Here is a 27,891-nt window from a genome sequence, read left to right as displayed (position 1 = left end):
GAAGCTATTGGCAATGTACCCATAGATTGATGTATCATAAATCTACTCTCCTCCTTTAAAAAAAAAAAAAAAAAACATCGAAGTACCGTATGTTTGGGTAGTTCATCGCGCTCCGAGATGTTGAAAAGGAAGCCAACCAGGTTGGAGCTAAACGCAGAAGACAAAGAAGAGCTGGCCGAGGCTAAGAAAAGAGCCGCTGCGGCGGCCGCAGCCGTGGTGGCAGCTGCGCCTCCTCCCCCCGCCGGCGCCGCAGGCCCCTCCGCCGGCGCTGCTTCCTCCTCTTCGAACAAGACGGTGGCGTCAATGCTTCTCCCCAACCCTAAGCTCTCCACCAGCCAGCGCCTTGGCCTGAGCAAGTGAAACCCCAAGGTTTTTTATCCATGCTTGAACATCTTGTATCCATACAGCATTGAATCTCTTCTGAAATTGTGAGTCCACAGCTTGTTAAGCCCTTCGTTTTTGTTAAGATAAGAAGAAGCCATGCTACCCACAGACACGCACGCATACACGTGCACATATGTACAATCATGGTAACACACTCACCCACAATCACATGTATGTATGTACGTATGCATAAGAAAGAAAGAAAGAAGCTTTATATTAATGTCCTCAAAAGATCCTAAATGTTTATGAGGGTCTTTACACACAGCAACACAGCGAGAAAATAGAGAAAAACGGGAGAATCCCAAGAAAACGGGAAGTGGATCCCCGGGCGAATGCAATATGAAGAAGTCTGTAATGGGAGGCATCTCCCTGGCTGTGATTCCCTAGGTGTCGTCTGAGCATGGTCTCCTGGTGTGCGGCAAAGCTCCAGTAGGTACAGGCCCAAGCATCTTTGGTCCTCATTATGCATAACCTGTGAGAGAGTGGAATTTGTCTAGGAAGAGACAATGACATCTCCACTGAATCTTGTAGTAAGATGGATATCTAAACATGTAATGGTCCTTTGACTTGACCTCCCTTGTCGTGCGTATCGTGCGTATCGGGCCTCCCAGGGGGTGCAATTTGCTATATCATACTCAATTTGGAGAAGGTGGGATGATACCTGTAGCTGGCCAACGGTGATCTGCGCGGCATGTGACATGTACCTCTGAAGATAGCGAGGGCTCACAATAAATCCATCCTCTAAAAGTCGTAAAAAATGCTCTGTAGGAACTGGAGTTTCGTAGTGAATTCTAGTGGAGACACCTAGGTGCAGCTTGTGTGCAACCCTGACTGATGAGGTAGATAAGGTGGTTGATCTCTTGCCGGGAGAGGTCAAGAAATGGTGAATCAAGTCTGTACTTGAAGGGGGGGAGGTGGCGGTCCATCTGAAGGCCATGTCTGTCAAACCAGCTAACCACTTGTGAATACGAAGGCTTACTCTGCCCCTCTTGGTGGAGGACTCAAGAGCCAAGCACGGGAGATGAGAGGGGATGCTCCAAACTCAGCAAAGATGATCTCGTGGCACTGAAGGCTTAATCTGGATCATATGTGAGAGTATCATCACTTGCAGTCTTTCTGTACTCCACCAATCATCCACTTCAAGATCCAATCCCCAAAAGGGGCATTGTACATCGCTGCGGGGCGTACCAAAGTGTCGAACAACCAACATTTGGTGCAAGGCTCTTGGAAGTGGTCTTGGAAATACTCTTTCCGGGTGTGCCAGGGATGAAATCCTCTTGCAAGGCTTGCGTGGGAAGATGGTATCGACATGGCCTGTGCATCCCTGGAGTCCCATCTCTTCTGCTCTTGTGTGGGAGCAGGTTCTACCTCAGGAGCTCTTTGAGCGCCTCTTCTTTGAGGCGTTGTTGACTGTAAGGTAAGTGGGTGTGTGTCATCACCACACACGATGCCCCAAAGCCCTTTGGCTACCAGCAAATTACATACTCCAGAGGGGGTAGTTTGCTCCATCCAACTTGTCCTCCTGGGTGAGCACACCAAATACATCTGTAGCATTTTGAGCCATGTAGACAAAGTACACCTACAAGCAAACCACGCACCAATGTGCACTGCCAGGCAACCAAATGTCCTGTGCAAATTTTTTGCCTGCAACTTCAAGCAAGTATAAACTTGCACCAAATTGTCCAAGTACACTCAATGTGTATACATATGTGACAAATCACTGTTGTAAGTCCCTGTTACATGCTCGAAACTGAAAAGCCCCAATTTTTATGCACTGCAATTGCTTCAATGTGCAGTCAATTGCCCAATTTTCACAAAAGCCCCAAATTTTTGCAACTAGAAAAGGCTTAATTTGCTGATTTTGACCTTAATTTGAAAAACCCCCAAATTCTAAGCAAAGCAGCATGTTCAATTTTGGCAATTCTACATCAAATTGAGAAATCTGAAGATGGTGCTTCCTGACATAGCCTGCAATTTTCCATGCAAAGGGGAATTTTGCCAAACCCCCAAAATTCTCTGAACCTGCACCAGAATGTCTGCCACAAATTTTATTTATTTTTAAAATTCCGAATACCTGCAGCAATCGGCCTGAAGACGTTGATCTTGTCCGAATACGGTGGCGAGCAAATGGGGAGGTACTGGGCGTCGGATTTGCAGGTTACATCAGTGCTAAAGACAGTGGCACGTCAATGCTGTAGGGCGAGATCGACGGTGGGCTGCTGTAGGCCAAGCGACAGCAACGCAAGCTGGCTGGAGACAAGTGCTTCTGCTGTTGCTGGGCGGGAGCTTCTGCTGTTGCTGGCGGGCTTATCAGTAGGCTTAGGGTTGGATCAAGTACAGCAAGGCTTCCACGCATGCAGCAGACTTTAGATATGAGACAGTGATTGGGAAAGCACCAAGAGGACTCTCAGAAGACATCCACAATACTATGGGGGGGTTGTATAGGTATGAGATCACATCATTTGTGAACATATTTGGAGAATCAAGCTCACGATTGGCTCAAACAGTGGTGCCCATCTTGCTATATGCAAATGACAGTCCTTATTTCTGATTCTGCAAAGGGGTTACATAGACATCTAGATGCATTGTGGAGATTTTGTGACGAGTGCCATGTCAATGACATGTACATACGCATCTCTGAGATAATCCCCGAAGGGCATCAAAATAAACACATGAACCATGGCATGAGCAGGGCAGAGGGAATCCCAAGAAGGGCATCCTCAGGATGCAAGATGTGGCCGACAGGGTGATAAAGCGACTCGGTCCAAGGTGTTTTTTTCTGCTGGCCGACCTGCTGTCGACCAGCCTACGTGGGGTTGGGTGGTAAGGCCCTATAAAAGGGCTCAGCCAAGAATCTTTAGGTTCATTCGATCCTATAGGGGCTGGGTCATAGATCTAGGACTCTTTTGAGTCAATATCACCTTTTCAAGGGGCAGCCTATGGCTTGCCACATTTGTACACCTTTTTGTACATTATGAATATATTGAAACTCAGCTATCTCTCTCTCAACTCTCCATCTCCTATTTGCGTTTGGCATCTTCATGTTCTTGGAAAGGTGTTTAGGGCTGAAAGAAGACTCCCAAAGCTTCCGCATGTTACATTGGTATCAGAGCTTTAGGCTGATTTTGAGATATTGCTGGTGCACATGCCCCACCCACTCGTATTGCATCGCGCATGGATGAAATCATCACCCGTGTCTTGATCTTTTGGTGGTGTGGTGACCAAGCCACATTGTATCAACATCAAGTTCAGCAAGGCCATAGTTTTTCCATACGGCAAACGCATACGGGTATGGAAGTATGAAAAAAGTTCAGTTCACACTCCCAAGAAATTCCATACGTTGGATACCATACGGCACCCTAAATTTAAGGAAAAACATGCGACATATGACACAAAAAACCAAAGAAACTTGAAACTGCAAAGATTTTGGGATTAGAAAAAACATAAATGATGTAGAGCCAGAATCCAAACTCCAAACTTTATATTACTGTAACTTGTTTACATCATACATGTATGATCAATGATGTATCGTGTAACATGTTACACATGTAGGGACTAGGGAGTGTGGAGTGGGCAAATGCCAAAACCTGTCACGTGTAGGCATAGTTTTTTCATACGGCAACCATACGACATACGTGTATGAGTCTGGAACTATGAAATAAGTATGGTTCAAACCTTGGAGAAATTCCATACGCGGGATTTCATACTTGATTCTTAAATTAAAGGGTAGACATGCCATTTTCAAAGAAGTGAACCATGAGAAACTTAGAGTATGTGAAAGCCATGATAGATGGTCTATCATAGTTTTCACAAATTGACCATGTTTCATCCGTCATGACTTTCACTCATTGACAACTAATCTCTATGTCTAGAGAAGATGCAAAACATTTTCTTTTTTGGCTGGAGTATGAAAAGTTTTTCCATACGTGACCATACGCGACCATACGCATACGGGTATGGAAGTATGGAATATTTTCCATACGAGTATGAAAAAAACTATGAGCAAGGCTAAACACTGATGGTGTCCCAGATGAAGGTGCAAAGTCCAAGGAAAGTAACACAAGACATGAAAGAAGTTCCCAAGAGGTTGGTTGGTGGTGTTCCACAAGCCCCAAGGGGAATGGCAATCCTGTGAGTCGGATGCCACTTGGGGCATACTCGAAAAGGCTTTTAAGCAACGGTTCTAAGGAAGGATGATCCTCCAAGGGGTGGAGTGAGAGTGCTAGGCTCAATACTCAAGAAAAGAAGACCAAAGAAAGTGTTCAAGGACAGGGCATGAAGAGCTAGGGGATAAGGTGGAATAGATGCACAGATCTTCATCAAATTTGGAGTGGAGTCAGAGACCGTGCAGGGTTTTTAGTGAAAAGATTGCCAAGAAGGGAAGGATGACATGTTTGGGAGTCCATGAGGAGACAAGGGAATGATGACAGTCATCCAGGGTCAGAAGTTGGAATCCCCATCAAGTTTAGCAAGGTGAGCATGACATGTACATGCTCATCTCTAAGCTCATCCCTAAAGGGCAGCAAAATAAACAGATGAACCAGGGCATGAACAGGGAAGAGGTAATCCCAAGAAGGGCATCCTGAGGATGCATGATCTCGCCGAGACAGGGTGATAAAGAGATTTTTGGACTGGTCGACGCAAGAAAGACATTGATAGCCCTTTTAGTGTGAAAAGGTCTATTATTCCACACATTCTGTCAAATCCCCACGGATCTTCCCTCGTGATCGATCTTGGTTCGAAACTCGAATCCTGCAAACAAACGAACAACAAACAAGCATGGGGGTGCAGGCCTGACTCACCTCCCAACCATGACAGCCGTGGGCGAGCCCACAGTCTTGGCTGTCCCCACCGAGCCACGAGCTGAGCTAACTAGGTTGACGTACCGACCAATCTCCTCCTCGCGACGTCCCATACCGCCACGAAGCTGCCCTCGCGGGCCTCGAGACTGCTGCCGGCCTTGGCTGCATAAAGCAAGTGCACGTCTGCACTAGATCCAGGCTCCAAGACCATAGAGCTCTCACAAACTCGCGAGACTCTCTATATCAATAACTAACCTTGGCCACCCTTTTATAGGCTCTTGGCCGATCATCGGGGATCCAGGCTCCAAGACCATAGAGCTCTCACAAACTCGCGAGACTCTCTATATCAATAACTAACCTTGGCCACCCTTTTATAGGCTCTTGGCCGGTCATCGGGCGTCCACACTTGGCCGCCCGCCCGTCCATACTTGGGTGCCTGCCCGTTAGTATATCCCTAACTCAGCTCGTCAAACAGCCTGCCTAGTTCCAAGCTTCCCCAAGCCTCGAAACTAGTCTTGCATGCATATAGCACACGGTAGATACCCACTGTGCACATGACACATTCGGTCTTGCAAGACATCGAAGCTTGCATGGGACACATTGGAAGCAATGTATCAGGTACGCAACGAGGCAGGAGTTGCCTACTTGAATAGGCAATTGGATCTTCTTTCTATGGATGAGGGTGACTCCATGTCAGATCATCTCACCAAAGTGAAAGATTTGCAGGAACAATTGCTCAACATTGATGAGGTTATCCCAGACAGACAGCTGGTCACCAACACTCTTCATTCTTTACCACCTTCCTACTTGGGCTTTCACACATCTCTCAACCTCTCTATGAGAGGAGGTGGTGATCCTGTCACTTTTGAAGAGTTGGTGGGTTTACTCTTGACGAAAGAGCAAACAAGAGCAAACCTATCTAGCAACCGTGGTGGAGACAAGGCATTTACAGCCAAGGATAAGGGTAAAGCAAAGAGCTTTAAGCATGGGGGACAAGAGTCTAGTAAGGCTGGTCATGGACAGTCCTCTTCTGGTGGTGAAAAGTCTGACAAAGGGGATGCAAACAAGCCTAAAAAGAAGGGCAAATGTCACTACTGCCATAAGCCTGGTCACTACATCAATGAATGTAGAAAGCGGATTGCAAAAGAGAGAGAAAGATGCAGGTAATGCAGTAGCAAACTCTTCTGATGAGACAAAGCACAGCAATCGGCCAATGTAATTCAAGAAGAGTATACTTTTTTGGTCACATGCACTAATGACACACCAAGTGCTTCAGACAATGATGTCTTGCATTGCATCTGATAGACAGGATGTATCATGATATTTTGATAGTGGTGCTTCGAGCCACATCACTTCATGCAAAGATGTATTTCAGCACTTGGTTTATGCTTCAAATGGCTGTACTGTATCATGTGCAGATCATACCACATATCCAATAAAGGGAATTGGCAATGTCATACTTGTTGCAGCCAATGGTGCCAATATATGTATGACAAATGTGTTGTATGTTCGAAGAATAAAGAAAAATCTGCTCTCCGTGTCAGCCATGAACGACCAAGGTTTAAAGGCTGAATTTGAAGATGGGAAGTGTTTGGTAAAAGACCATCAAAGGGTTATGAAATAGTCACTTCTAGAACATGATACAAAGGCTTGTATAAGCGGGACAGCTATGACAAGTGTACTTATGATGCACATACAGTGGTTGCCCACACTCCTGCTATGCATGATGCAGAGCTTTGGCATGCTCGTTTTGGGCATGTAAATTTTCGGAGTTTGATGCTTTTGCAGAAGCATCATATGGTTGATAATATGCCGCCTCTTGAGTCTCCAACAAGACATGTATGTGGGGTGTGTATTTTGGGGGAGAGGCATCGAAAACCATTCTCTAGGGATGGAGCTGTTAGAGCTGAAAGTAAATTACAGCTCATACACAATGATGTATGCGGTCCAATGTGGACACCATCCATAGGGAGGCATCTTTATTTCGTCACATTCATTGATGACTACTCCAGGTTTGCTTGGGTTTACCCCTTGAAAGTGAAAGCAGAGGTGTTTACATGCTTTCGACACTTTGTAGCAATGGCTGAAAATATGTGTGGATGTAAAGTCCAAACACTCCGCTAGATAGAGGTGGAGAATACATGTCAAATGCATTCAAGGATTATATGTTTCAAAAGGGCATCAAACACTAATGTACTGTGCCTTATACACCACAGCAGAATGGTGTAGCTGAGAGGAAGAACAGATCTCTCATGGAGATGGCAAGATGCATGGTGAAAGCACAAAAGTTGCCTCACAATTTTTGGATGGAAGCTATAATGTGTGGAACTCATGTGTTGAACAGGTGTCCAACAAAAGCTTTGAAAACCATAACACCATTTGAGGCTTGGTATAGCCGAAAGCCAAAAGTGGATTATGTGCGTACATTTGGGTGTTTGGCATATGCACATGTGCCAGAACAACTCAGAATAAAGCTAGATGATAAAGCAATAAAATGCATTTTTTGTGGGCTGCAGTAATGAGAGCAAAGGATACCGTCTTTATAATCCAGCAACACGTCAGATTTTTGTCAGTAGAGATGTGGTATTTGCTGAAAATTTAGTACAGCCCATGTACAACTTGTATAAAAGTCATGATACAGGCATACATGACATATTTGATGGGCTATTACCCATTGCAATTAGGGGGGATTCAGATCAGCCAGCCCCTACACAAGAAAATCCTCATGTAGAACATGTGGAATAGCCAACAATTCAGCTCCCTTCTATGGAAGAAGTTGAAGATCTTGTCACGGAAGAGCAGAGTACAGGCCAATCTTCACAGCTATAGTATATTGTGCATGGTTGAGGAGATTATTGGCTGATCTTCATGAGTGTCAGCGGACACCCACCACCATTGTCACTGATAGCCAGAGTGCTATGGCCGTGGCACGAAATCCCGTATTTCATGCACGTACCAAGCACATTGAGATTCATTATCATTATGTCAGAGAGAGGCTACATGTAGGGGAGATCAATTTATCTTACTGTCCTACATAGGATAATTTTGCAAATCTGTTCACAAAGGCTTTACCTTGAGAGAAATTTGAAGCTTTCCGCAAAGCTTTGGGCTTACTCTCTACAGAGAGTGATCTACTACCTTGTACAGGTTCACACTTACACTATAGGGGGGATATGTAGGCATATGCTCACTTATCGTAGTGCTATGTGTGAACAAGGCTTAACCAAGGGCACTTTTTTCCATGTGGTTTTTCCCCTTGGATATTAAGTGTGAAAGGACACTCTATCCATATAACTTTGTACTTCTGTATTATATGGATGTGACTCACATGCAAGGGTTGACTTGCATTTTGTGATCACCACACATTTTGTGTATAGCTCTCTCTCTCTCTCTCTCTCTCTCTTTGTGTGAGCTTCTTCTTCTTGCATCTAACCCTAATCTGCAGGAAGCCTTGCTGTGTGTGAGTGTGGACACTTTTTCCCGTGTGGTTTTTTCCCCTTCGATATCAAGTGTGAAAGTACACTCTATCCATATAACTTTGTACTTCTATATTATATGGATGTGATTCACATGCAAGGCAAGGTTGCATCCAAACGTTTGGAACGATTGAAACGTTCACTAACGTTTGGAAACATTAGTGAACGTGGGTCCTGGGATTTTGATTAATGTAGGTTAAAAAAATCGACGCATGTCAACATCAAGTTTTTTTTCCTGTTTCTTACGTGCGTGTGGCTCTCTCTCTCGGCGGCGGGCGCTCATGGGCTGGTCGTGTTGGGCTTCTCTCGTCGTGCTGCGCTCATCGCCCAAGTCACTCAGAGTCACTCTCTCTCTCTCTCTCTCTCTCTCTCCCTCCCCCCTTACTGCAAGTCTCTCTCTCTCTCTCTCTCTCTCTCTCTCTCCTCTCTCTCTCCCCCCTACTGCAAGTCTCTCTCTCTCCCCCCCCTACTGAGCACCATCTGATACTCAGAGATACCATATACATTGTACATGGTTTTGTCTCATAGGCCAGTTTCTCCATGGCCTGAGAGAGACGTTAATACAATCTTTCCTTCTTTCTTTCTCTCTCTCTCTCTCTCTCTCTCTCTCTCTCTCCCACGAGGCTCTCTCTGCTGCACCTCCCTGGACCCCTACACACATGCTGAAATTTTATTCGTATTGTGCTTGAATTTTGAAATATATATTATAACTCTTGAGTCGTGACTTGTCTTGACATTTCTCCATTTTCTTGATTGCTTTTTCTTGGTCCTCCCAAGCCGGAAGCGCCATGGGAGCCCTAGATGAGTTACTAGAAGTATCTGTATCACTGTCTTGTGTTGTGTCTTTGCCCTTCTTCTGAGATGAAGACTTACCCTTGGTCTTGTTCTTCTTCTTGAACAAACAATCCTTAGACAGATGTCCTCTCTTCTCACATGAGAAGCAACGACTCCGACCTTTCTTCTGAACTGAAGTAAGTGCTTGATCAGAACTGTTAAGAGACACCTTGATCTTATCTTGAGAAACGAGGGTGGACTCTTCTTCCAAGAGAAGGGAGCTAAGGTCATCAAAATCCAGTTGAGTGGTTGTGACATGGCACCTTAAAGCTCGAGAAACCACATCATACTCTGGGGGAAGCTTGGTGAGGATAACTGCAGCCAATTGAGTAGAGGACAAAACAGCACCCATTGCCAATAACTGGTCATGGATAACCTTGGCCCTCATGAGGAACGATTGCATAGAACTACTAGTAGGAAATAACAGACCGTAGAGTTGCCCTTGCAAAGTAACTGCTTGCATCGATGAATCACGAGCAAAGAGATCCTCCAATTCGGACCATACTTGATGTGCATTGGTAAGAGATTGCACGGCCAGTGAGACCTCCTTTGTAATGGTCCGCACAAGCACTGGATGTGCCTTCAAATCATGATTCTCCCAGTCTTGTAATTCCACAAGGAATTTATCCTCTTGAACCTGGGTCCAACGCCTTGGGGTTTGAGGATGCTCGGGCTTCTTCTCAGTGCCTTGAACAATCTCCCACAAACCCTTATGGATGAACCAAATCGCATATTCAGCTTCCAATGGGCATAGTTGGCTCCGTCCAACTTGTCATCCTTGTTTGTATAGGGGGGAGCCATATCCACAACAAGAAAGAGCACAAATCTCAGCACTTCGAGCACTCTCCAACAAAGTGAGGCACTAGGACCGATCAGCCCCCTCTCAAATGTGAAAGAGAAAGAGGCTGGACAGCAGCAAAACAGTCCACCAAAACGCACCGGAAACACCCAACCGGAGGGAGGGGAAGCCGGGGAAGAAGCAGAGATGCCGGGGCCGCTTGTCGGGATGCACCACACGCGAAGAAACACCTTCCATTGTAGTCAACGCTGTAAGAAACAGCCTTCACACCTCACACTACTGCTTAAAATGCATGTAGAAGCAAAAATGCAGCCAACAGAAGCTTGCAACTTGATGCTTGGTAACCAAGCACAGGAGCAGGGCAGCCTGGAGAGAAAAACACAGATGTGAGAAGCCTTCGGGAGAAGGAAAACGCAGCTATGATGAGAAAACGCAGCCACTGTTTTGATCGCCAGAAAACGCAGCAGAGGGAAGGTTCACAATCGCAAAGTAGAGGGCAGCCGGGTACCTAAGCGACTGATACCATATTGGAGTATGCACAAGAAAAGAGAGAGAGGGAGCAAAGGAGAGAGAGAGAGAGAGAGAGAGCTTGTTGACAAGATCGTCTTTTATAATAGCATGAAGCTTTACAATGGCAATAGCCAGCAAAGAAGTGTTGCGCTGTGCTTGGATGGGATACAACAAGTGAATAATGGGGAGACTCCTTATATAGTGAATCTGGGAACTGACCGACTGCTCCACGATGTCATGTGCACAGTGGGTATCTACCGTGTGCTATACGCATGCAAGACTAGTTTCGAGGCTTGGGGAAGCTTGGAACTAGGCAGGCCGATTGACGAGCTGAGTTAGGGATATACTAACGGGCGGGCACCCAAGTATGGACGGGCGGGCACCCAAGTGTGGACGCCCGATGACCGGCCAAGAGCCTATAAAAGGGTGGCCAAGGTTAGTTATTGTATTATAGAGAGTCTCGCGAGTTTGTGAGAGCTCTATGGTCTTGGAGCCTCGATCTAGTGCAGACGTGCTCCTGCTTTATGCAGCCGAGGCCGGCAGCAGTCTCGAGGCCCGCGAGGGCAGCTTCGTGGCGGTATGGGACGTCGCGAGGAGGAGATTGGTCGGTACGTCAACCTAGTTAGCTCAGCTCGTGGCTCGGAGGGGACAGCCAAGATTGTGGGCTTGCCCACGGCTGTCATGGTTGGGAGGTGAGTCAGGCCTGCACCCCCTTGCTTGTTTGTTGTTTGTTTGTTTGCAGGATTTGAGTTTCGAACCAAGATCGATCACGAGGGAAGATCCGTGGGGATTTGACAGTGGTATCAGAGCATACCTCGTGAACGAGCAAGTCGGTAGGTAGAGAAGAAGAGGTCGAAGAACGGTATGTGTTAAAAAAACTTGCTGTTTTTTCTGTGCATACTGCAGTTTTCAGATTTTGTATGTGTTTTTTCTTCATCAAAGAACCCCATGTTGATGGGAGATGGTAGTTTTAATAGGGTCGATTGCTTTTGCAAAGAAGAGGTGAATTGTTGTGCATATGCATGAACTGCAGGGAGAGAAAACTGAAAAAAAGAGAGAGAAAAGCATGTTAATTTTCGTTGCTTTTTGGCGCATGAGAGAAAGAGCGAGAGAGAGAGTGTCGAGTTGCTGTGTCTGCTGGCTGAGAACTGCTGTACTGGCCAGGTGTGTTGCGTGTGTGTCGTAGGCGTGGGGGCTACTCACAGCTACAGGCGGCCAGGCCTGCTAGGCATGCGGCCAGGCCTGCGTAGCCAGCCCAAGCCAGCGCCCAGGCCACGCAAGACCGGCGCACAGGCCAGGCACGGTGAGCGCCCAGGCCACGTGGCCCTGTGGCTAGGCGTAGGCTCAGCTTACGTGTGCGCACAAGCTCTGGCCGGAACGCACCAGGATACGCAGGGTACACGTGTGGGTTGGCGCAAGCGTAAACCTGCCGTGAAGCACCCGGCGGCGACAGTCGTTGATGGCAGCATGGTCGACGTCAGCAGCTGGCGACGGCAGCTCCACTAGCGGGTTAATCCAGGAGGAGAAGAAAAAAAAAAAAACAAAGGAAAGCTTACGTTTTTAGCTTTCGTTTTTTTTAGAGTTTAAAATTTTATAAGTTTTAAAAGACCCTCCTCCAAAGTTTAAAGGTGTTTATTTTTTTTATTTTTTTTAAGAAAAAAGAATATATATATCCATATATATATATATATATATATATATATTCCACAAAAAAAAAAACACAAAAGCTAAAGCAAAAGCTAAGCCTAGCTTTTGCAGATTTTTGGCTTTTGGGAAACCTTTATAAACCCCTCTCGTGGGCTTCTTGCCACACATCTCTCGAGTTCTCAAGTTCTCAAGTTTTCAAGCTCTCAAGCTCTCGAGTTCGCTCGCACTTTCATTGTGCAAAGATCGAATTTTCTCTCCACGTACCCTCTTCATGATGTCGACCCAAGAATCAGAGTTGGAGCCCCTCGTGGAACGCGAAGACTTGCCGGCTACGGAAGGCACTGATGCCGATCTTTTTGACGAGTTTGTGTCAAAATCAGATTTCCAAGAGTTCAAAGTAGCTCTCGAAGCTTCTTCGACGGAACGTCAGGCACAAATCGCAGCCCAGATGCAGGCTTTGCAGAACTCCATCGCTCTATTGACCACTACCCTCTCTACTTTTTCGGGAATGGATACCTTGGCTTCAGCTTTAGGCCCCAATATTACTCTGGAACCGTTCGGGGGCGAGCAAAAGCAGAGAACCAAGGAGATCGTGGACACTTGGCTACATAAGTGGCAAGTTCACTTTCAGTTTCATCCATATGATAATGGAAAGAAGATACAGTTAGCAGCAGGTTTCCTGTCCGGCAAAGCTTTGCTTTGGTGGAAGGAACTGAACCCAAAGCCAATGACTTGGGCGCAATTTGAAGATATTTTCAAGAAAGAATTCCTCAAGAAAGAGGATGACTACGATGTTGTTGCCCGGTTTTCAGCTTTGACCATGACCTCGCAGCACCTCACTTATGAGGTCTACCTCCAGAAGTTTCGTGACTTGCAGATAAAGGCTACAAAGATGGATCCCACTACTCTTTTGGGGTTTTTCGTAGCTGGTTTACCCGACTCGTACCGATTACAGGTTAAAAATAACAAATGTAAAACTGACGAGGCCATTCATTCAGCTCGTATCTATGATGATACGATGGTCTCTTCCAAGTCGAAACCCGTTACCGAGCAGGGGAACAAGCATAAAAGAAAGTTCTCCGCACCTATGGCTAACACGACTGAAGGCAAGTCTTCGGACCAACCTTCGAAGAATTCCAGTTCGACACCTGCGAAGAAGAAACGACTCCTTAAGGCTCTGAAGCTCAAAAAGGAAGGACGTTGTTTTATCTGCGAAGAAAAAGGACATATGCGTAACGAGTGCCCAAAGAAAAAGGGTATCAAGTCAAACGCAGGACCCAAGCCAAAGGCAGCAAACCAGTTGTCTTTGACAGGTACGTCAATTACTGTACTTTCTCGCCCTAGTACTTGTTCTGATTGTCTGTTCAATTCTAAGGTATTTGGCATGCATGATCTTCTCCGAGTTTATGGAGAAGTGAATGGCCATAAAATTCACATTCTTTTAGACCCTGGCAGTTCGCATAACTTTGTTAACTACAAACTTGTGCAGAAATTGAGTCTTGACACGACACTCAGCGACCATACCTATGAGGTACGTCTACCTGCGGGCAGACAAGTTTGGGATCGCAAGGTGGAGATGCTTCCAATCCAGATTCAGGACTACAAAGATACTCTGGAATGCTATGTCATGCATCTGGAAAATGTAGACTTGTTATTAGGGATTTGAGTGGTTTAAGACTCTTGATGTCCAGATAGATTGGTCTAGTCATATTTTTTCTTTTCAGCATAGGGACACCAAGTATAGTATTTTAGGTGATTGTATCCATCCCTCTCAGGGACCTCTTGTAAATACAATTGATTTTGGAAATATAATGAATTCTTCTTTGCACACCGCTTTCCATTGTGTATTGATTCCACTTTCTTCTTTTCTCATCCCTTCATTGGATGTGAATGAATTAAGTGTGTTTGAAAGCAAAGAATTACAGAAGATACTTGATTTGTTTCAAGATGTATTTCCTAAGGAACTGCCATCGGGTTTACCACCTGAACGGGCAGTAGATCATCGTATTGACTTGATCCCTGGTGCTCATCCTGTGAGTATTCCACCTTATAGGATGAGCCAAGCTAAGGAAGATGAGTTGGCTAAACAACTCGAAGATTATTTGAGGATGGGCCAGATCCGTCCAAGTAAATCACCTTGGGGTGCACCTGTGTTGCTTAGGAGAAAGAAGGACAATACTTGGAGAATGTGTATAGATTACAAAAGATTGAACAAGTTGACAATTAAGAACCGTTATCCTCTCCCTAGATCAGATGACCTAATTGACCGGTTAGCAGGAGCGAAATATTTCACGAAGATAGATTTGCGTACTGGCTACCACCAGATACGTATTCATGAAAGGCATGTCGAAAGAAGCGCCTTTCGGACTAGGTATGGCCATTACGAGTTTCTCGTATTACCTTTTGGGTTAACCAATGCTCCAGCCACTTTCCAGCAAATGATGAACGATCTTTTTTGTGAACATTTGGGAAAATTTGTGGTGGTGTTCCTGGATGATATTTTGATATATAGCCGTACTCTTGAGGATCATGTCAGACACCTCACGATTGTCTTATCTATTTTGAGACAGAATCGACTATATGCTAAATTCAGTAAATGTGAGTTCTTTATGACCGACATCATTTACTTGGGACACAAGATCACTAGAGATGGATTGAGCATTGACTATGACCGAGTTCAGAAGGTTTTGGACTGGCCTATACCACGAACAGTGAAACAACTTCGTTCTTTTCTCGGTTTTGTAGTTTTTCTTAGGAAATCTGTACGGGAGTACTCTCAGCTCACACTATCGATGACCGACTTATTGAAAGGTCATCAGTCAATCAAGTATGTGTGTGATGCGGATGATTTGAGAGGAAGGAAAGCTCGTTGGGCAGAGTTAATGCAAGATTTTGATTTTGAGATCCGTTATCGGAAAGGGTCCATGAATAATATTGCAGATGCGCTTAGTCGGATTAGAGAGGTGAATACTTTGTCGATCACCGAGATTTCTACTGACTTATTTCAGTCATTGAGAGGGCTTTGCAGGACTGATAGTTATTTTGGTCCATTTTGGCAGAAGATCCAGGACGGGAGCTCATTGATTGACCAAGACTCGATGACTGCGCAGTCTTCCATTCAGGTTGCAGGAGGTCAGTGGATGATTCGGAATGGTTTGCTATTCCGTAATGACAAAATTTGTGTACCACAGATCCCGGACATTCGGTCCAAGATTCTGAGGGAGTGTCACGACGCCCCTTCTGCTGGACACCCTGGGGTACACAGGACACTATCATTAGTAAAACACACTTTTTATTGGCCGAAGATGAAAAGCTATGTAGAAGATTATGTTCTCAAGCGGCGCCAGGCCTTTCATACCACTTGGCGCTGCGGCCCGTTCTACACCCTACACACGGGATCCCCCCGTTGGCACTACAGGCCACCTGTTTGGCTCTTTCCCCCCCCCATTGTATGATTTAGCCGCTCAGTCCTTTAGACTGATGCTTGTATTTTGCAGCACCTAGGGAGAGTCTCCCGGGCTGCCATGATGTATTCACTGCTCTTCTCTCTGTTAGGAGCAGGAGAGATCTCTTTTGTAGCCCTACGGGCGTTTTTTACATAACTAATGAAAGGATCTTTTCTCGGAAAAAAAAAAAAGATTATGTTCTCAAGTGTCAGATTTGTCAGGCAAATAAAGCTGAACGCTTTAGACAGGCTGGGTTGTTGCATCCTTTGCAAATCCCAGGTAATAAATGGGAAAGTATTTCCATGGATTTTATTACCGGATTGCCAAGAACACATCAAGGCCACGATTCTATTTGGGTTGTGGTAGATCGCTTGACAAAAATGGCTAGATTTTTACCGACCCGGAAGACTATTACAGCTACGCAATTAGCTCGGCAGTTTATCGAGCAATTGTTTAGACTGTACGGGTTACCGCAGGACATAGTCAGTGATAGGGACTCTAAGTTTACGAGTGACTCTTGGAAACTTGTTTTCGAGAAGTTGGAAACAACTTTGAATTTGAGTTCCTCAGATCATCCTCAATCTGATGGCCAGATTGAAAGAGTGAATCAGATTTTGGAGGATATGCTTCGAGCATATGTATCCAAAAGACAAAGTTCATGGGAGGATTATCTTCCTATGTTAGAATTTGCATATAACAGTACTAAGCATACGAGTACAGGGTTTAGTCCTTTCATGCTTATGTACGGTTTTCAACCAAGATCACCTGTTACAGTAGGATTCTCAGGACTTCAGCATGATGCAGCACGTAATTTTTTGCAAGATATGCAGGAAATGTTACAAGTTGTGAAGGAATCTATTAGAAGTGCTCAAGACCGAGACAGGTTTTATTCTAATAGACATCGTTCACCTAGAGAGTTCTCTGAAGGAACGATGGTGTATTTGCGAGTTCCGAAAGATTCCGAGACTTTACGGACAGGTAGATCTCCGAAATTATCCCCTAGATACTGTGGACCATTTCGTGTTACACGACGGATTGGTTCAGTTGCATATGAATTGGATTTGCCTTCTCATGTGAAAGTTCATCCTGTATTTCATGTCAGTAGACTTAAGGAAGTACTGGGTGGAGCAGATCAGTTAGTTACTCCTCAAGAAATTATAGATGTCCAAGACATGACATTTGTTCCGCACGAACCTGAAAAGATTCTTGGATTTCGTGAACGAAGATTGCGTCATACGCTTATCACGGAATACAAGATCAAGTGGAAGGATCGTGTTGAGGAGGACGCTACATGGGAGACACTGACTTCTCTTCAGAGAGATTACCCTGGCTTTTTAGTGAGCTCAGGAGTGAGCTCTTAGAGGAAGGGGAGTATGTCATGTGCACAGTGGGTATCTACCGTGTGCTATACGCATGCAAGACTAGTTTCGAGGCTTGGGGAAGCTTGGAACTAGGCAGGCTGATTGACGAGCTGAGTTAGGGATATACTAACAGGCGGGCATCCAAGTATGGACGGGCGGGCGGCCAAGTGTGGACGCCCGATGACCGGCCAAGAGCCTATAAAAGGGTGGCCAAGGTTAGTTATTGTATTATAGAGAGTCTCGCGAGTTTGTGAGAGCTCTATGGTCTTGGAGCCTGGATCTAGTGCAGACGTGTTCCTGCTTTATGCAGCCGAGGCCGGCAGCAGTCTCGAGGCCCGCGAGGGCAGCTTCGTGGCGGTATGGGACGTCGCGAGGAGGAGATTGGTCGGTACGTCAACCTAGTTAGCTCAGCTCGTGGCTCGGAGGGGACAGCCAAGATTGTGGGCTTGCCCACGGCTGTCATGGTTGGGAGGTGAGTCAGGCCTGCACCCCCTTGCTTGTTTGTTGTTCGTTTGTTTGCAGGATTTGAGTTTCGAACCAAGATCGATCACGAGGGAAGATCCGTGGGGATTTGACACACGACCTACTAACCAAGAAGAGAACAGATAAAGCCCATAAAATAGGCACAGCCCCATAACACAGAGATGCACAATTTCTAACAGTAACCCTTGCTATGAAGGGGGATCCCTTGTGGGCCATCTGTAGGGGCCCCATGGCCAATGCCCACCAGCCCAAGAAAGGGTCTAGGCCTTGGTCCGCCAACCCTTGGGGATTGGGCAGCTTGTTGGCCAGCCGCTTGGCCAACCAGTCAGCCAGCCCTATGGACTGGGCAGCCAGACTGTTAGAGGCGGCCAGGGCATAGTGGCTGCCAGCAGCCATGCACAGGTGTGGACAACAGCATGAGCCAGCAGCAAGGTGTGAAAGAGGTGTCTATTATAGGCATGATTATGAAACCGGCCTTCAGAAATCTGACGGGTGGTGAAACAAACACTTGCACACAAAACACTTCATCACCCATGGGCACCTGGAAAAGGAAACAAACAGGGGGAGCTAGAGTGCTCCTGCAAATAGTACAAGGACACCGATTGGCCCCAAAACGCAGTGGCGCCCCTTGTGGTATTTCTTTACTTGATCAAAATTTGAGTACAAAGTACAACTTGTAGAATCCCTTATAGTTTCACCCAGGACTTCCAAATAAGAACTCTCGTTATTACAGCAAAGCATTCCATAGAGAAGGCACACCTGTACAACACCTCCTTGCTTCCAAAGGTCTTCTCCATAGCTACCATGGATCCCTCAAACCCTTTCCCAAACAGCAATAGGGCTGTACCAAAACATATGTCCTTCCCTGTAGCCACAGCTTGCATGTAACCTCGAGAAACTACAACATGTTCACATGAATCCAAAGACATGCTTTCCACATGAAACCAAAGACCTGTATCCGATAAACCAAAGACCTGTATCCCATAAACCATAGGACTGTTTCCTCGATACCAAAGTCCTGTTTCCATGACCGATATACCATCCAAGCATGGTTGCCAAAACCCAGAGAGAGAAAGATAAGAGGACGTGTCAAGCAATCCCTGAATACACATAAGTCCAAGACGAAGAGTAACAAAACAACTCTTCCATGAACATCATCCTGTGTGCATCTTAGCTTGATCCTCTGTATCCCAATCCCGTAAACAAGGCCTGCAATCCACGATGAGAGAGAGAAAGAAAAAGGTCTCTCGGCTGGTGCGGGTGCCTTCAGTTGAGGCTTAGAAGGCGTAGTATCCTCAGAGGCGGTCTGCTATCCTGTAACAAATAGGTGCTGTATGCAAGGAGGCGAAGGGTATCCAGTGAGCTTATCCATAGACCCGCTTCCATCATGCTGGTCCGGTCTGGCTACGGAGATGCCTCAGGGATGCGGCTTGCTCCATGCTGTAGAAAAACGCCCGCCTGGCTGTCACATGCATGTGGCCTGCTCCACGATCGCCAGCACCTGGCCTGATTCGCTATTGCGCGTCCATAAAAATAATAATATTTTAAGTCATCTAAGATTTTAAAACCTTATAAACTCAAAAACTCCCTTTTGTCCCCTTTCACACTTGGGCTGGCCACACATATGAGTTTTCCTTTTCATATCCAACTGATGCCTGTTCACACTGTCCATCCCGTTCCCATGCCCACCTGCTTGTTGTCCAGAGGGAAAAACACTGGGTCATAACATACCTCCCTCTTGAAAAATAGCAAGCGTCCTCAATTGCACTCAATAACATAGTAAGCATCCAATGAAGAAAGAGTCCCCATATGACCAAAGCAATGGCCCTCAAGTGAATCTGGGTGATGAAACAATCATCCTGGACGATAAGGCCACACTGTCACATCAAAGTGACAAACAACTCTCGCTTGTTCCTTCAGAACCTGCAGCAAAAGTCTAAAACGAAGTGGAAACACGTAACCTGTGTTAGCCAAAAACAAAGAATCTGATTTCAGTTGGCCAGATGACTGAGCAGGGTTTGCAGGTTCGGTTTAATCCTGCTGGTTGTTGTGTTGAAGACTTTAAAGACAAGTGCAGGTTGGTTGCAAAAGGCAACAGAGTGGACAGAATGTTTACATTGAATGTAAACATGCTTGAAGTGAGTGTTGCGATGTTTGCAAATGGCTCTCAAGTGAATCTGGGTGATGAAACAATCATCCTGGACGATAAGGCCACACTGTCACATCAAAGTGACAAACAACTCTTGCTTGTTCCTTCAGAACCTGCAACAAAAGTCTAAAACCAAGTGGAAACACGTAACCTGTGTTAGCCAAAAACAAAACCATGCATCATTCTACATATGACAAACATATGCATGACACATATATGCATTCGCAAACAATATGCTCCTCAAGATGCTCTACCTACTCGAATATAAGAGTCTCAGGGTTGCTTGCAAGCCTTACACCCATGGGCATCCACGAGTGGAGGTACAACATGAGCATATGAAAGCACTCAATGCATCCAAACAGTACATCCACTAAGTACTTCTCTGTCATGTGCATCACAGATGCCATGGACATTTCTAGGGCTAGATCCAGAAGAGGCAAGCAGATAAAGACTAGGAACCAGATAGAGTCAGACTGTGGAGCACAAGATGCAGTAGTGGACAGGTTGGACTTGGAGAAGCACCAGGGAGCAGTCGGCTGAGGACAGAAGCTGTCGGCTGAACCAGGAAGCAAGGCGCATGAAGGCAAGACAAGATACCCAAGTCGGCTGAGGGAAAAAGCATTTAATAAATTCAGAACTGGCCGACCAGCAGTCGGCCAGCTCCTACCTTGTCCAAGAAGCCTATAAAAGGCATCAAGTGCTCATAGCATGGATCATTCCACCCACTAGGGGTGTGAGTCAATAGGAGGTCCCATAGGGGACAGAATTTAGGGTTAGGAACCTTTTTATGAAGGCAGCCCATGGCTGCAAAGATCTGTACCTTTTTTGTACATAGTATATACTGAATTTCCAGCACTTCTCACTCTCTCTCTCTCTCTCTCTCTACCTGCGTTTTTGCATCAGATGGTGCTTTTCTGCATCAGAAGGTTTTCAAGAGTGTTTAGGGCTGAAAGAAGACTACCCAGAGCTTCCGCGCGTTACATTGGTATCAGAGCATCAGGCTCAGCAAAGCTAAACACTGATTCAGTCCTAGATGATGGTGTACAGGTCCAAGGTACAGGAAAGTACACGGATTCGAAGCCCAAGGCGGGAACACAGATCGGGAAGAACTCCCAGGAGGTTTGTTGGTGGTGTTCCACAGTGCCAGATGGGGATGGCAGTTCCGTGAGCCAGATAGGTTCTAAGGGAACGGTCCCAAGGGAGGTTGATCCTCCAAGGGTGATGTGAGAATGCCAGACTCAGTTCCAGGAACGAAGACCAAGACGGTGTTCAGAGTCAGGGCAGGAATGGATTGTGGACTAGAGGAAGACCAGATGCATAGATCTTCATCAGAGACAGAGTGGTTTGGAGAACAGACCGGATTTTCAGAGAAAAAGGTTTGCCAGGGATGGATGATGACAGAGGGACTTCGGAACAGGATTGGGATGATGACAGTCATCCAAGAGCAGGTTGGATTCCCGTCATCAAGTTTAGCAGAGGGGGATGTCATGTGCATCACAGATGCCATGGACATTTCTAGGGCTAGATCCAGAAGAGGCAAGCAGATAAAGACTAGGAACCAGATAGAGTCAGACTGTGGAGCACAAGATGCAGTAGTGGACAGGTTGGACTTGGAGAAGCACCAGGGAGCAGTCGGCTGAGGACAGAAGCTGTCGGCTGAACCAGGAAGCAAGGCGCATGAAGGCAAGACAAGATACCCAAGTCGGCTGAGGGAAAAAGCATTTAATAAATTCAGAACTGGCCGACCAGCAGTCGGCCAGCTCCTACCTTGTCCAAGAAGCCTATAAAAGGCATCAAGTGCTCATAGCATGGATCATTCCACCCACTAGGGGTGTGAGTCAATAGGAGGTCCCATAGGGGACAGAATTTAGGGTTAGGAACCTTTTTATGAAGGCAGCCCATGGCTGCAAAGATCTGTACCTTTTTTGTACATAGTATATACTGAATTTCCAGCACTTCTCTCTCTCTCTCTCTCTCTCTCTCTACCTGCGTTTTTGCATCAGATGGTGCTTTTCTGCATCAGAAGGTTTTCAAGAGTGTTTAGGGCTGAAAGAAGACTACCCAGAGCTTCCGTGCGTTACATTCTCACATATGTCCCTCCTGATGCTTTACCCACTCTGCTCATGGCTATTCCGCAGGAGCCACACTCAGTGATGCATCCATGAACATAATAAAGTACTTAATGTATCATACCAATATACATGCATCACATCCTGACACATCCAGAGTATTATCCATGTATTCTCAAGGGTACCAGGATCAAATGGCACCAAAATACAATAATACCTTAGAAAGTGTATAAATACATGCACAGATAGAGTTCGATCCATATATCCATGAACCAAACCAACTCTAGGACTGCTCGCAAGACTTATGCTCTCCATAGAGTCTCGAAGTGTTAGGTCAGGTTGCTACAGACTTAAAGCTAAACCAAACCATGTCATTCCAAAGGAGATCAACTCCAGAAATAGCATCATCTCATGTGACTAGTACACAATATCATAGAAGTCCCATAAGCAGATGTAATGTCAGCCTCAGTACCTCGGGTGAATACAAAGATATCACCAAGCGACTTCTAGATGAAAAACTGAGCGTGTCTATAACAAGGGAGCGGAGGTGCTACCCCCCTCTTGAGCATTAGGCAATGCTCCAGACCCTAACTTTGCTGAACCTGAATGAGCCATCGCAAGAGTCCACTCCAACTCAAAGAAGGCATCAAGATAAAGCTGCAATACTTTAGGTGAATCTGCTAAGTCACCCTCCTCCATCCACTTCGCATCCATCGGTGAATAGTTCTTTAAACTTCACAAGATAGCGACGGGAAACTTTACCTCGTACCTTTCTTTCCTTATGTGCGAGTATCTGCGTGGGAATAAGAACCTCATCAAGTTCCTCCACTTCCGACTGAGCCTCATCTGATACATCCACAGGCACCCAAAACCTGCTTGCACTGCACCCAAGTGGTAAGCACAAGTCCCAATGAAGCAAAGTAGATCACCATTGCTAAACATAGAAAGAAGCTGCCTTTCGAACTCATGAAGCTTCCGTGAAGATACCACTAGTGACAAAGTGTCGAAAGCCATAACCTTCAACCCATCTCTTGCACCATAACACTTCAACTGCTTCTTGTTCCTGGCTGACTACTTCTTGTCCTTGGTGTCTTTTCTCCTGAGCTTCATCTTTTGCTTTTGCTCTTCACCTCATATAGGCAAAGACACACAATCTTACACTGTCTCCTACACTTCCTTTTCACTTTCCCATGTTGAAGCTTTTGATGTAACAACCACGGGCTCACCTCCTTGAGAAAGTCGACGATGTCCCGACGATGGAACCAACGATGAAACAAACACTCGCACACAAAACACTTCATCACCCATGGGGACCTGGAAAAGGAAACAATTAGGGGGAGCTAGAGTGCTCTTGCAAATAGTACAAGGACACCGATTGGCCCCAAAATGCAGTGGTGCCCCTTGCGGTATTTCTTTACTTGATCAAAATTTGAGTACAAAGTACAACTTGTAGAATCCTCCACCAATAGGATCCCTTATAGTTTCACCCAAGACTTCGAAATAAGAACTCTCGTTATTACAACAAAGCATTCCATAGAGAAGGCACACCTGCACAACACCTCCCTGCTTCCAAAGGTTTTCTCCATATCTACTATGGATCCCTCAAACCCTTTCCCAAACAACAGTAGGGTTGTACCAAAACATATGTCCTTCCCTCTAGCCACAGCTTGCATGTAACCTCTAGAAACTACAACCTGTTCACATGAATCCAAAGACATGCTTTCCACATGAAACCGAAGACCTGTATCCCATAAATCAAAGACTTGTATCCCATAAACCATAGGTCTATTTCTCGATACCAAAGTCCTGTTTCCTGTCGAAAAACCAATGTCCTGTTTCCATGACAGATAGACCATCCAAGCATGGTTGCCAAAACCCAGAGAGAGAGAAATAGAGGACGTGTCAAGCAACCCCTGAATACACATAAGTCCAAGACGAAGAGTAACAACACAACTCTTCCATGAACATCATCCTGTGCATCTTAGCTTGATCCTCTGTATCCCGACCTCGTAAACAAGGCCTGCAATCCACGATGAGAGAGAGAAAGGAAAAGGTCTCTCGGCTGGTGCGGGTGCCTTTAGTTGAGGCTCAGAAGGCGTAGTGTCCTCAGAGGTGGTCTGCTATCTTGTAACAGACAGGTGCTGTATGCAAGGAGGCAAAGGGTATCCAGTGAGCTTATCCATAGGCCCGCTTCCATCATGTTGGTCTAAACCTGTCCGGTCTGGCTGCGGAGATGCCTTAGCGATGCAGCCTGCCCCATGCTGCAGAAAACAGCCCGCCTGGCTGTCACATGATGTGGCCTGCTCCACGACCGCCAGCACTTGGCCTGATTCGCTGCTGTGCGTCCATAAAAATAATAATATTTTAAGTCATCTAAGGTTTTAAAACCTTATAAACTCAAAAACTCCCTTTTTGTCCCCTTTCACACTTGGGCTGGCCACACATGAGTTTTCCTTTTCATATCCAACTGACACACTGTCCATCCTGTGCTCGTGCCCACCTGCTTGTTGTCTAGAGGGCAAAACACAGGGTCGTAACAATTAACACGTCGAAGAAGAATAAATCAGAAGGCCAATTGACTCCTAGAACAAACTGAACAGTAAAGTTGATTACTATATAAGCATAGGCTAGTTAATCATTTAGTCATTTTACAATTCACAAGGGGCTGAAGGATTTCAAGGGCCATGACAGCCAAGGGGAACTCTAAAGCCAAGGTGAAGGTGAAAGGTCAAGAATTTGAAGATTTGCAGATTTGCATCATTCTATTAAAGCAAATACACCATTCGTGGTGGGCAGCCTAAATAGTGTGTCTGAATCTCTCTCTCTCTCTCTCTCTCTCTCTCTCTCTCTCTCCACATATCTCTCTATCTTGTGCGTTATCTTTGTCACGAAAGATTGCTGAATTGTGTTCATTGAAGTACTGATTCTATTCATCAAGCTTCTGCATGTTACATTGGTATCAGAGCCTTCTTCAAGTGTGAAGATTTAGCCAGAAAACCAAAAGAAAAAAATATTTTTTTTCGCTTGTGTGGTCGGTTTCTAGACTCCGGAGGACCACCCCTTTTAGTGTGACTCTTGTCCCTTGAAGGACGGTTGGTTTTTAGTGTTGCATGCATGGAAGCCTTGCTGTACTGATCCACAGTACTAAGCGTGATGAAGAACAAGATGCTGATTTAAACATGATTAAGACATAGGAGAGAGAAGAAGAGAGGGAAAGTTGGTGTCAGGTTTTCTTGTATTTAATATGGTACAAAAAGGTGGCTGAATGCTTGTACATAACTTGGGTCCTTGGTCAGGTGACCTTTGGCCCTACATGATTTCTATTGATGAATGAAATGAATGAACTGACTTGATTGCTGAATGTGGACTAAATCATGACTCGTGTTTTATTTATATGCAAGGAGGAGCTGGTCGGCCAGCAGGACTGCTGTCGGCCAGTTACTGGACAAATAATCATGATGTTTTTTTGCTGTGCTTTGCCCCCCCTTTTTGTTGGCCTCCACATGGTTACTGTCGATTGGCTGCATAAGATCCCATGCTGGCAGCTGACAGGGTCCCATGCCCTTCTCATGATGCTTATGTTGCTGGTTATGCTGCTGAGGATGATGATGTTGATGCTAATGATGATGATGAGGCTGATGATGATGATGAGTCTAATACTCATGGTAATCATGCTACTGCTGAAGACCTAAATGCTGCCTAAATCAGGGATTCTACTGTTCATGCTGAGGATTAGCCATGGCACGGGTGTGCATGTGACATCCCCTCCTACTAAACTTGATGACGGGGTGGACACTTTGTCATCCTTCCTCGGACTACTACTACTGACCTTAAACTTCTTCTTCTGACTTTGACATTGATTGATATTTTTGTCTAAACACCTTTCACTTCTGATCTCCACTTCCAAGTCTTGCTGAAGAACTGAACATCTGTTCCATTGTTGTCCCCATGTTTACTATCCGTTACCCTTAACACAGCGGTGGGTCACGTGCCGGAACTGATCATGCCTGTTGCTAGGCCTCTGGAACTGATCTGAGAGCTTATGATGTATTGGTTATGCGTACGTACCCTCAGGGAATGCTTCCTCTGGCTTCGCATGTTGCAGACCACTCCATCTGCTACCCTGCTGCATTCTTTTGTTGGAACTGTGCACCCACCTTGGGACTATGCTTAGTGGCTTGCTACACTGATCCACAACCCTAAGCATGATTAAGAACAAGATGCTGATTTAAACCTGATTAAGACAGAGGAGAGAGAAGAAGAGAGAGAGTTGGTGTCAAGTTTTCTTGTGTTAATATGGTACAAAAAGGTGGCTGAATGCTTGTAAATAACTTGGGCCCTTGGTCAGCTCCATAGGGGTGGCCTCTAGCCCTACATGACTTCTATTGATGAATGAATGGACTTGATTGCTGAATGTGGAATGAATTATGACTTGTGCTTATATATATGCAAGGAGGAGCTGGTTGGCCAACACGACTGCTGTGGGGGGCTAGTTATTGGACAAATAATCCTGAAGTTTTTTTGACTTAAATGCTGCGCTTTGCCCCCCCTTTTTGCTGGCCTCCACATGGCTGCTGTGGACTGGCTGCATAGGATCCCATGCTGGCTGCCGACAGGGTCCCATGCCCTTCCCATGATGCTTATGCTACTGGTTATGCTGCTGAGGATGATGATGTTGATGCTAATGATGATGATGAGGCTGGTGATGGTGACGATGATGAGGCTAATACTGATGGTAATTATGCTACTGTTGAAGACCTAAATGTTGACTAAATCGGGGATTCCACTGTTCATGCTAAGGATTAGCCATAACACGGGTGTGCACGTGACATTTAGCCTCCAGAAGCCTCTGGAAAGTCTCCCACATGCATAGTGGATGGTTTTGTTGCAGTCTGGAAAGGATGTGCATATTCCCACTGTGGCGAACTTTCTCAAGAGTGAGGAAAACAACTAGTTTCTACATGGGCTTACCCCCCCCACCGTCCACCGTCCACCCTCCCCCTCTTCTTCCCTTCCTCAAAGAAAAACACTACCCTTGCTTATGCTGGGGTGCTGATAAAAGTATTGCTTAGCTTACTGAAAGGCTTTAATTTTTTTTGCCTTTGAAGCTCTGAAAAGTAGTTTCTGTCAAGAGCTATATTACATTAATATCTAAGATAAGGTATCAATGACATTGATGACAATAGTCAGCATAACGTAATAAGAAAAGCATTCAAGCCATTGCAACTCCTTACACATTTCTATGTTGCAGCGTTTGTAGCATTAGAGGGGCTCTAAGGATGGATCGAACTGATCCGTTGGTACCATGCTTCTGAGTGCAGGTACTTCATGACATGTTTTTGGAGGACTTTCTGCTGTTCATGTCAAGTCAATATGCTTGGAGATTTATAATGTGATTGCAAGGACCTAGGACGTGCCAATCTGAAGTGAGTATGGATTTTTAATGTGTGAACTACATATGGTATGATGGCACTTTTTCAAGAGAGCTTGTAAACCATTGGAAAGGCACAAGTGGGGGTAAGGCTTTAAATAATGTATGCATGTAACGATTAGTGTGGAAGTGAAGTTGATGCAGTGAAACATGGTTTTGTTTCTGACTCTACATTAGTGGTTTTAGTTTTGAGTTCCAACTAGAGTTAAATGAAAGAGATTATGATTATGATTGCTTATATTTGTGAATGATGAGACAAATTAGCACTTAAAATAGATGCTCAGATTCTATAGTAGTCGTCAATTGATATTGGAGTGCTCTATTGTATTGTATCATGGCACGGCTGCAGTTTCCTTAATTTTTTTTTCCGGAAGCCTCTTTCAGGGGCTGCAATGCAAGCATTGCACCACTCACAAACCATGGATGTTAGGGCTTGAACCTGGGTCCCATTCGTTTGGGTAGAATGGCCTGGGCTAGACCACTTGAGCGTAGAGTCCGCT

At 45.5% G+C, this 27,891-nt stretch overlaps 1 protein-coding gene across 2 annotated transcripts; it reads left to right on the top strand.

The window, feature by feature from the left end:
* Positions 1-27,625, top strand: LOC147638481 (uncharacterized). 2 transcript variants are annotated; one of them, XM_086798390.1, is made up of 2 exons: positions 1-369; positions 27,282-27,625. In XM_086798390.1, exon 1 carries the CDS (start codon positions 118-120, stop codon positions 358-360), a length of 243 nt encoding a protein of 80 aa, XP_086654516.1. In that variant the 5' UTR covers positions 1-117; the 3' UTR covers positions 361-369; positions 27,282-27,625. The 2 variants fall into 2 exon arrangements, 1 of the variants encoding a protein (XP_086654516.1); XR_015265890.1 differs by having other exon boundaries at positions 59-428.
* Positions 27,626-27,891: the final 266 nt, after the last annotated feature.

This window comes from Cibotium barometz, chromosome 5, assembly GCF_041138505.1.
Source record: "Cibotium barometz isolate CiBa-2024 chromosome 5, ASM4113850v1, whole genome shotgun sequence".
Taxonomy (NCBI): Eukaryota; Viridiplantae; Streptophyta; class Polypodiopsida; order Cyatheales; family Cibotiaceae; genus Cibotium; species Cibotium barometz.
This window is presented reverse-complemented; position numbering and strand designations above follow the sequence as displayed.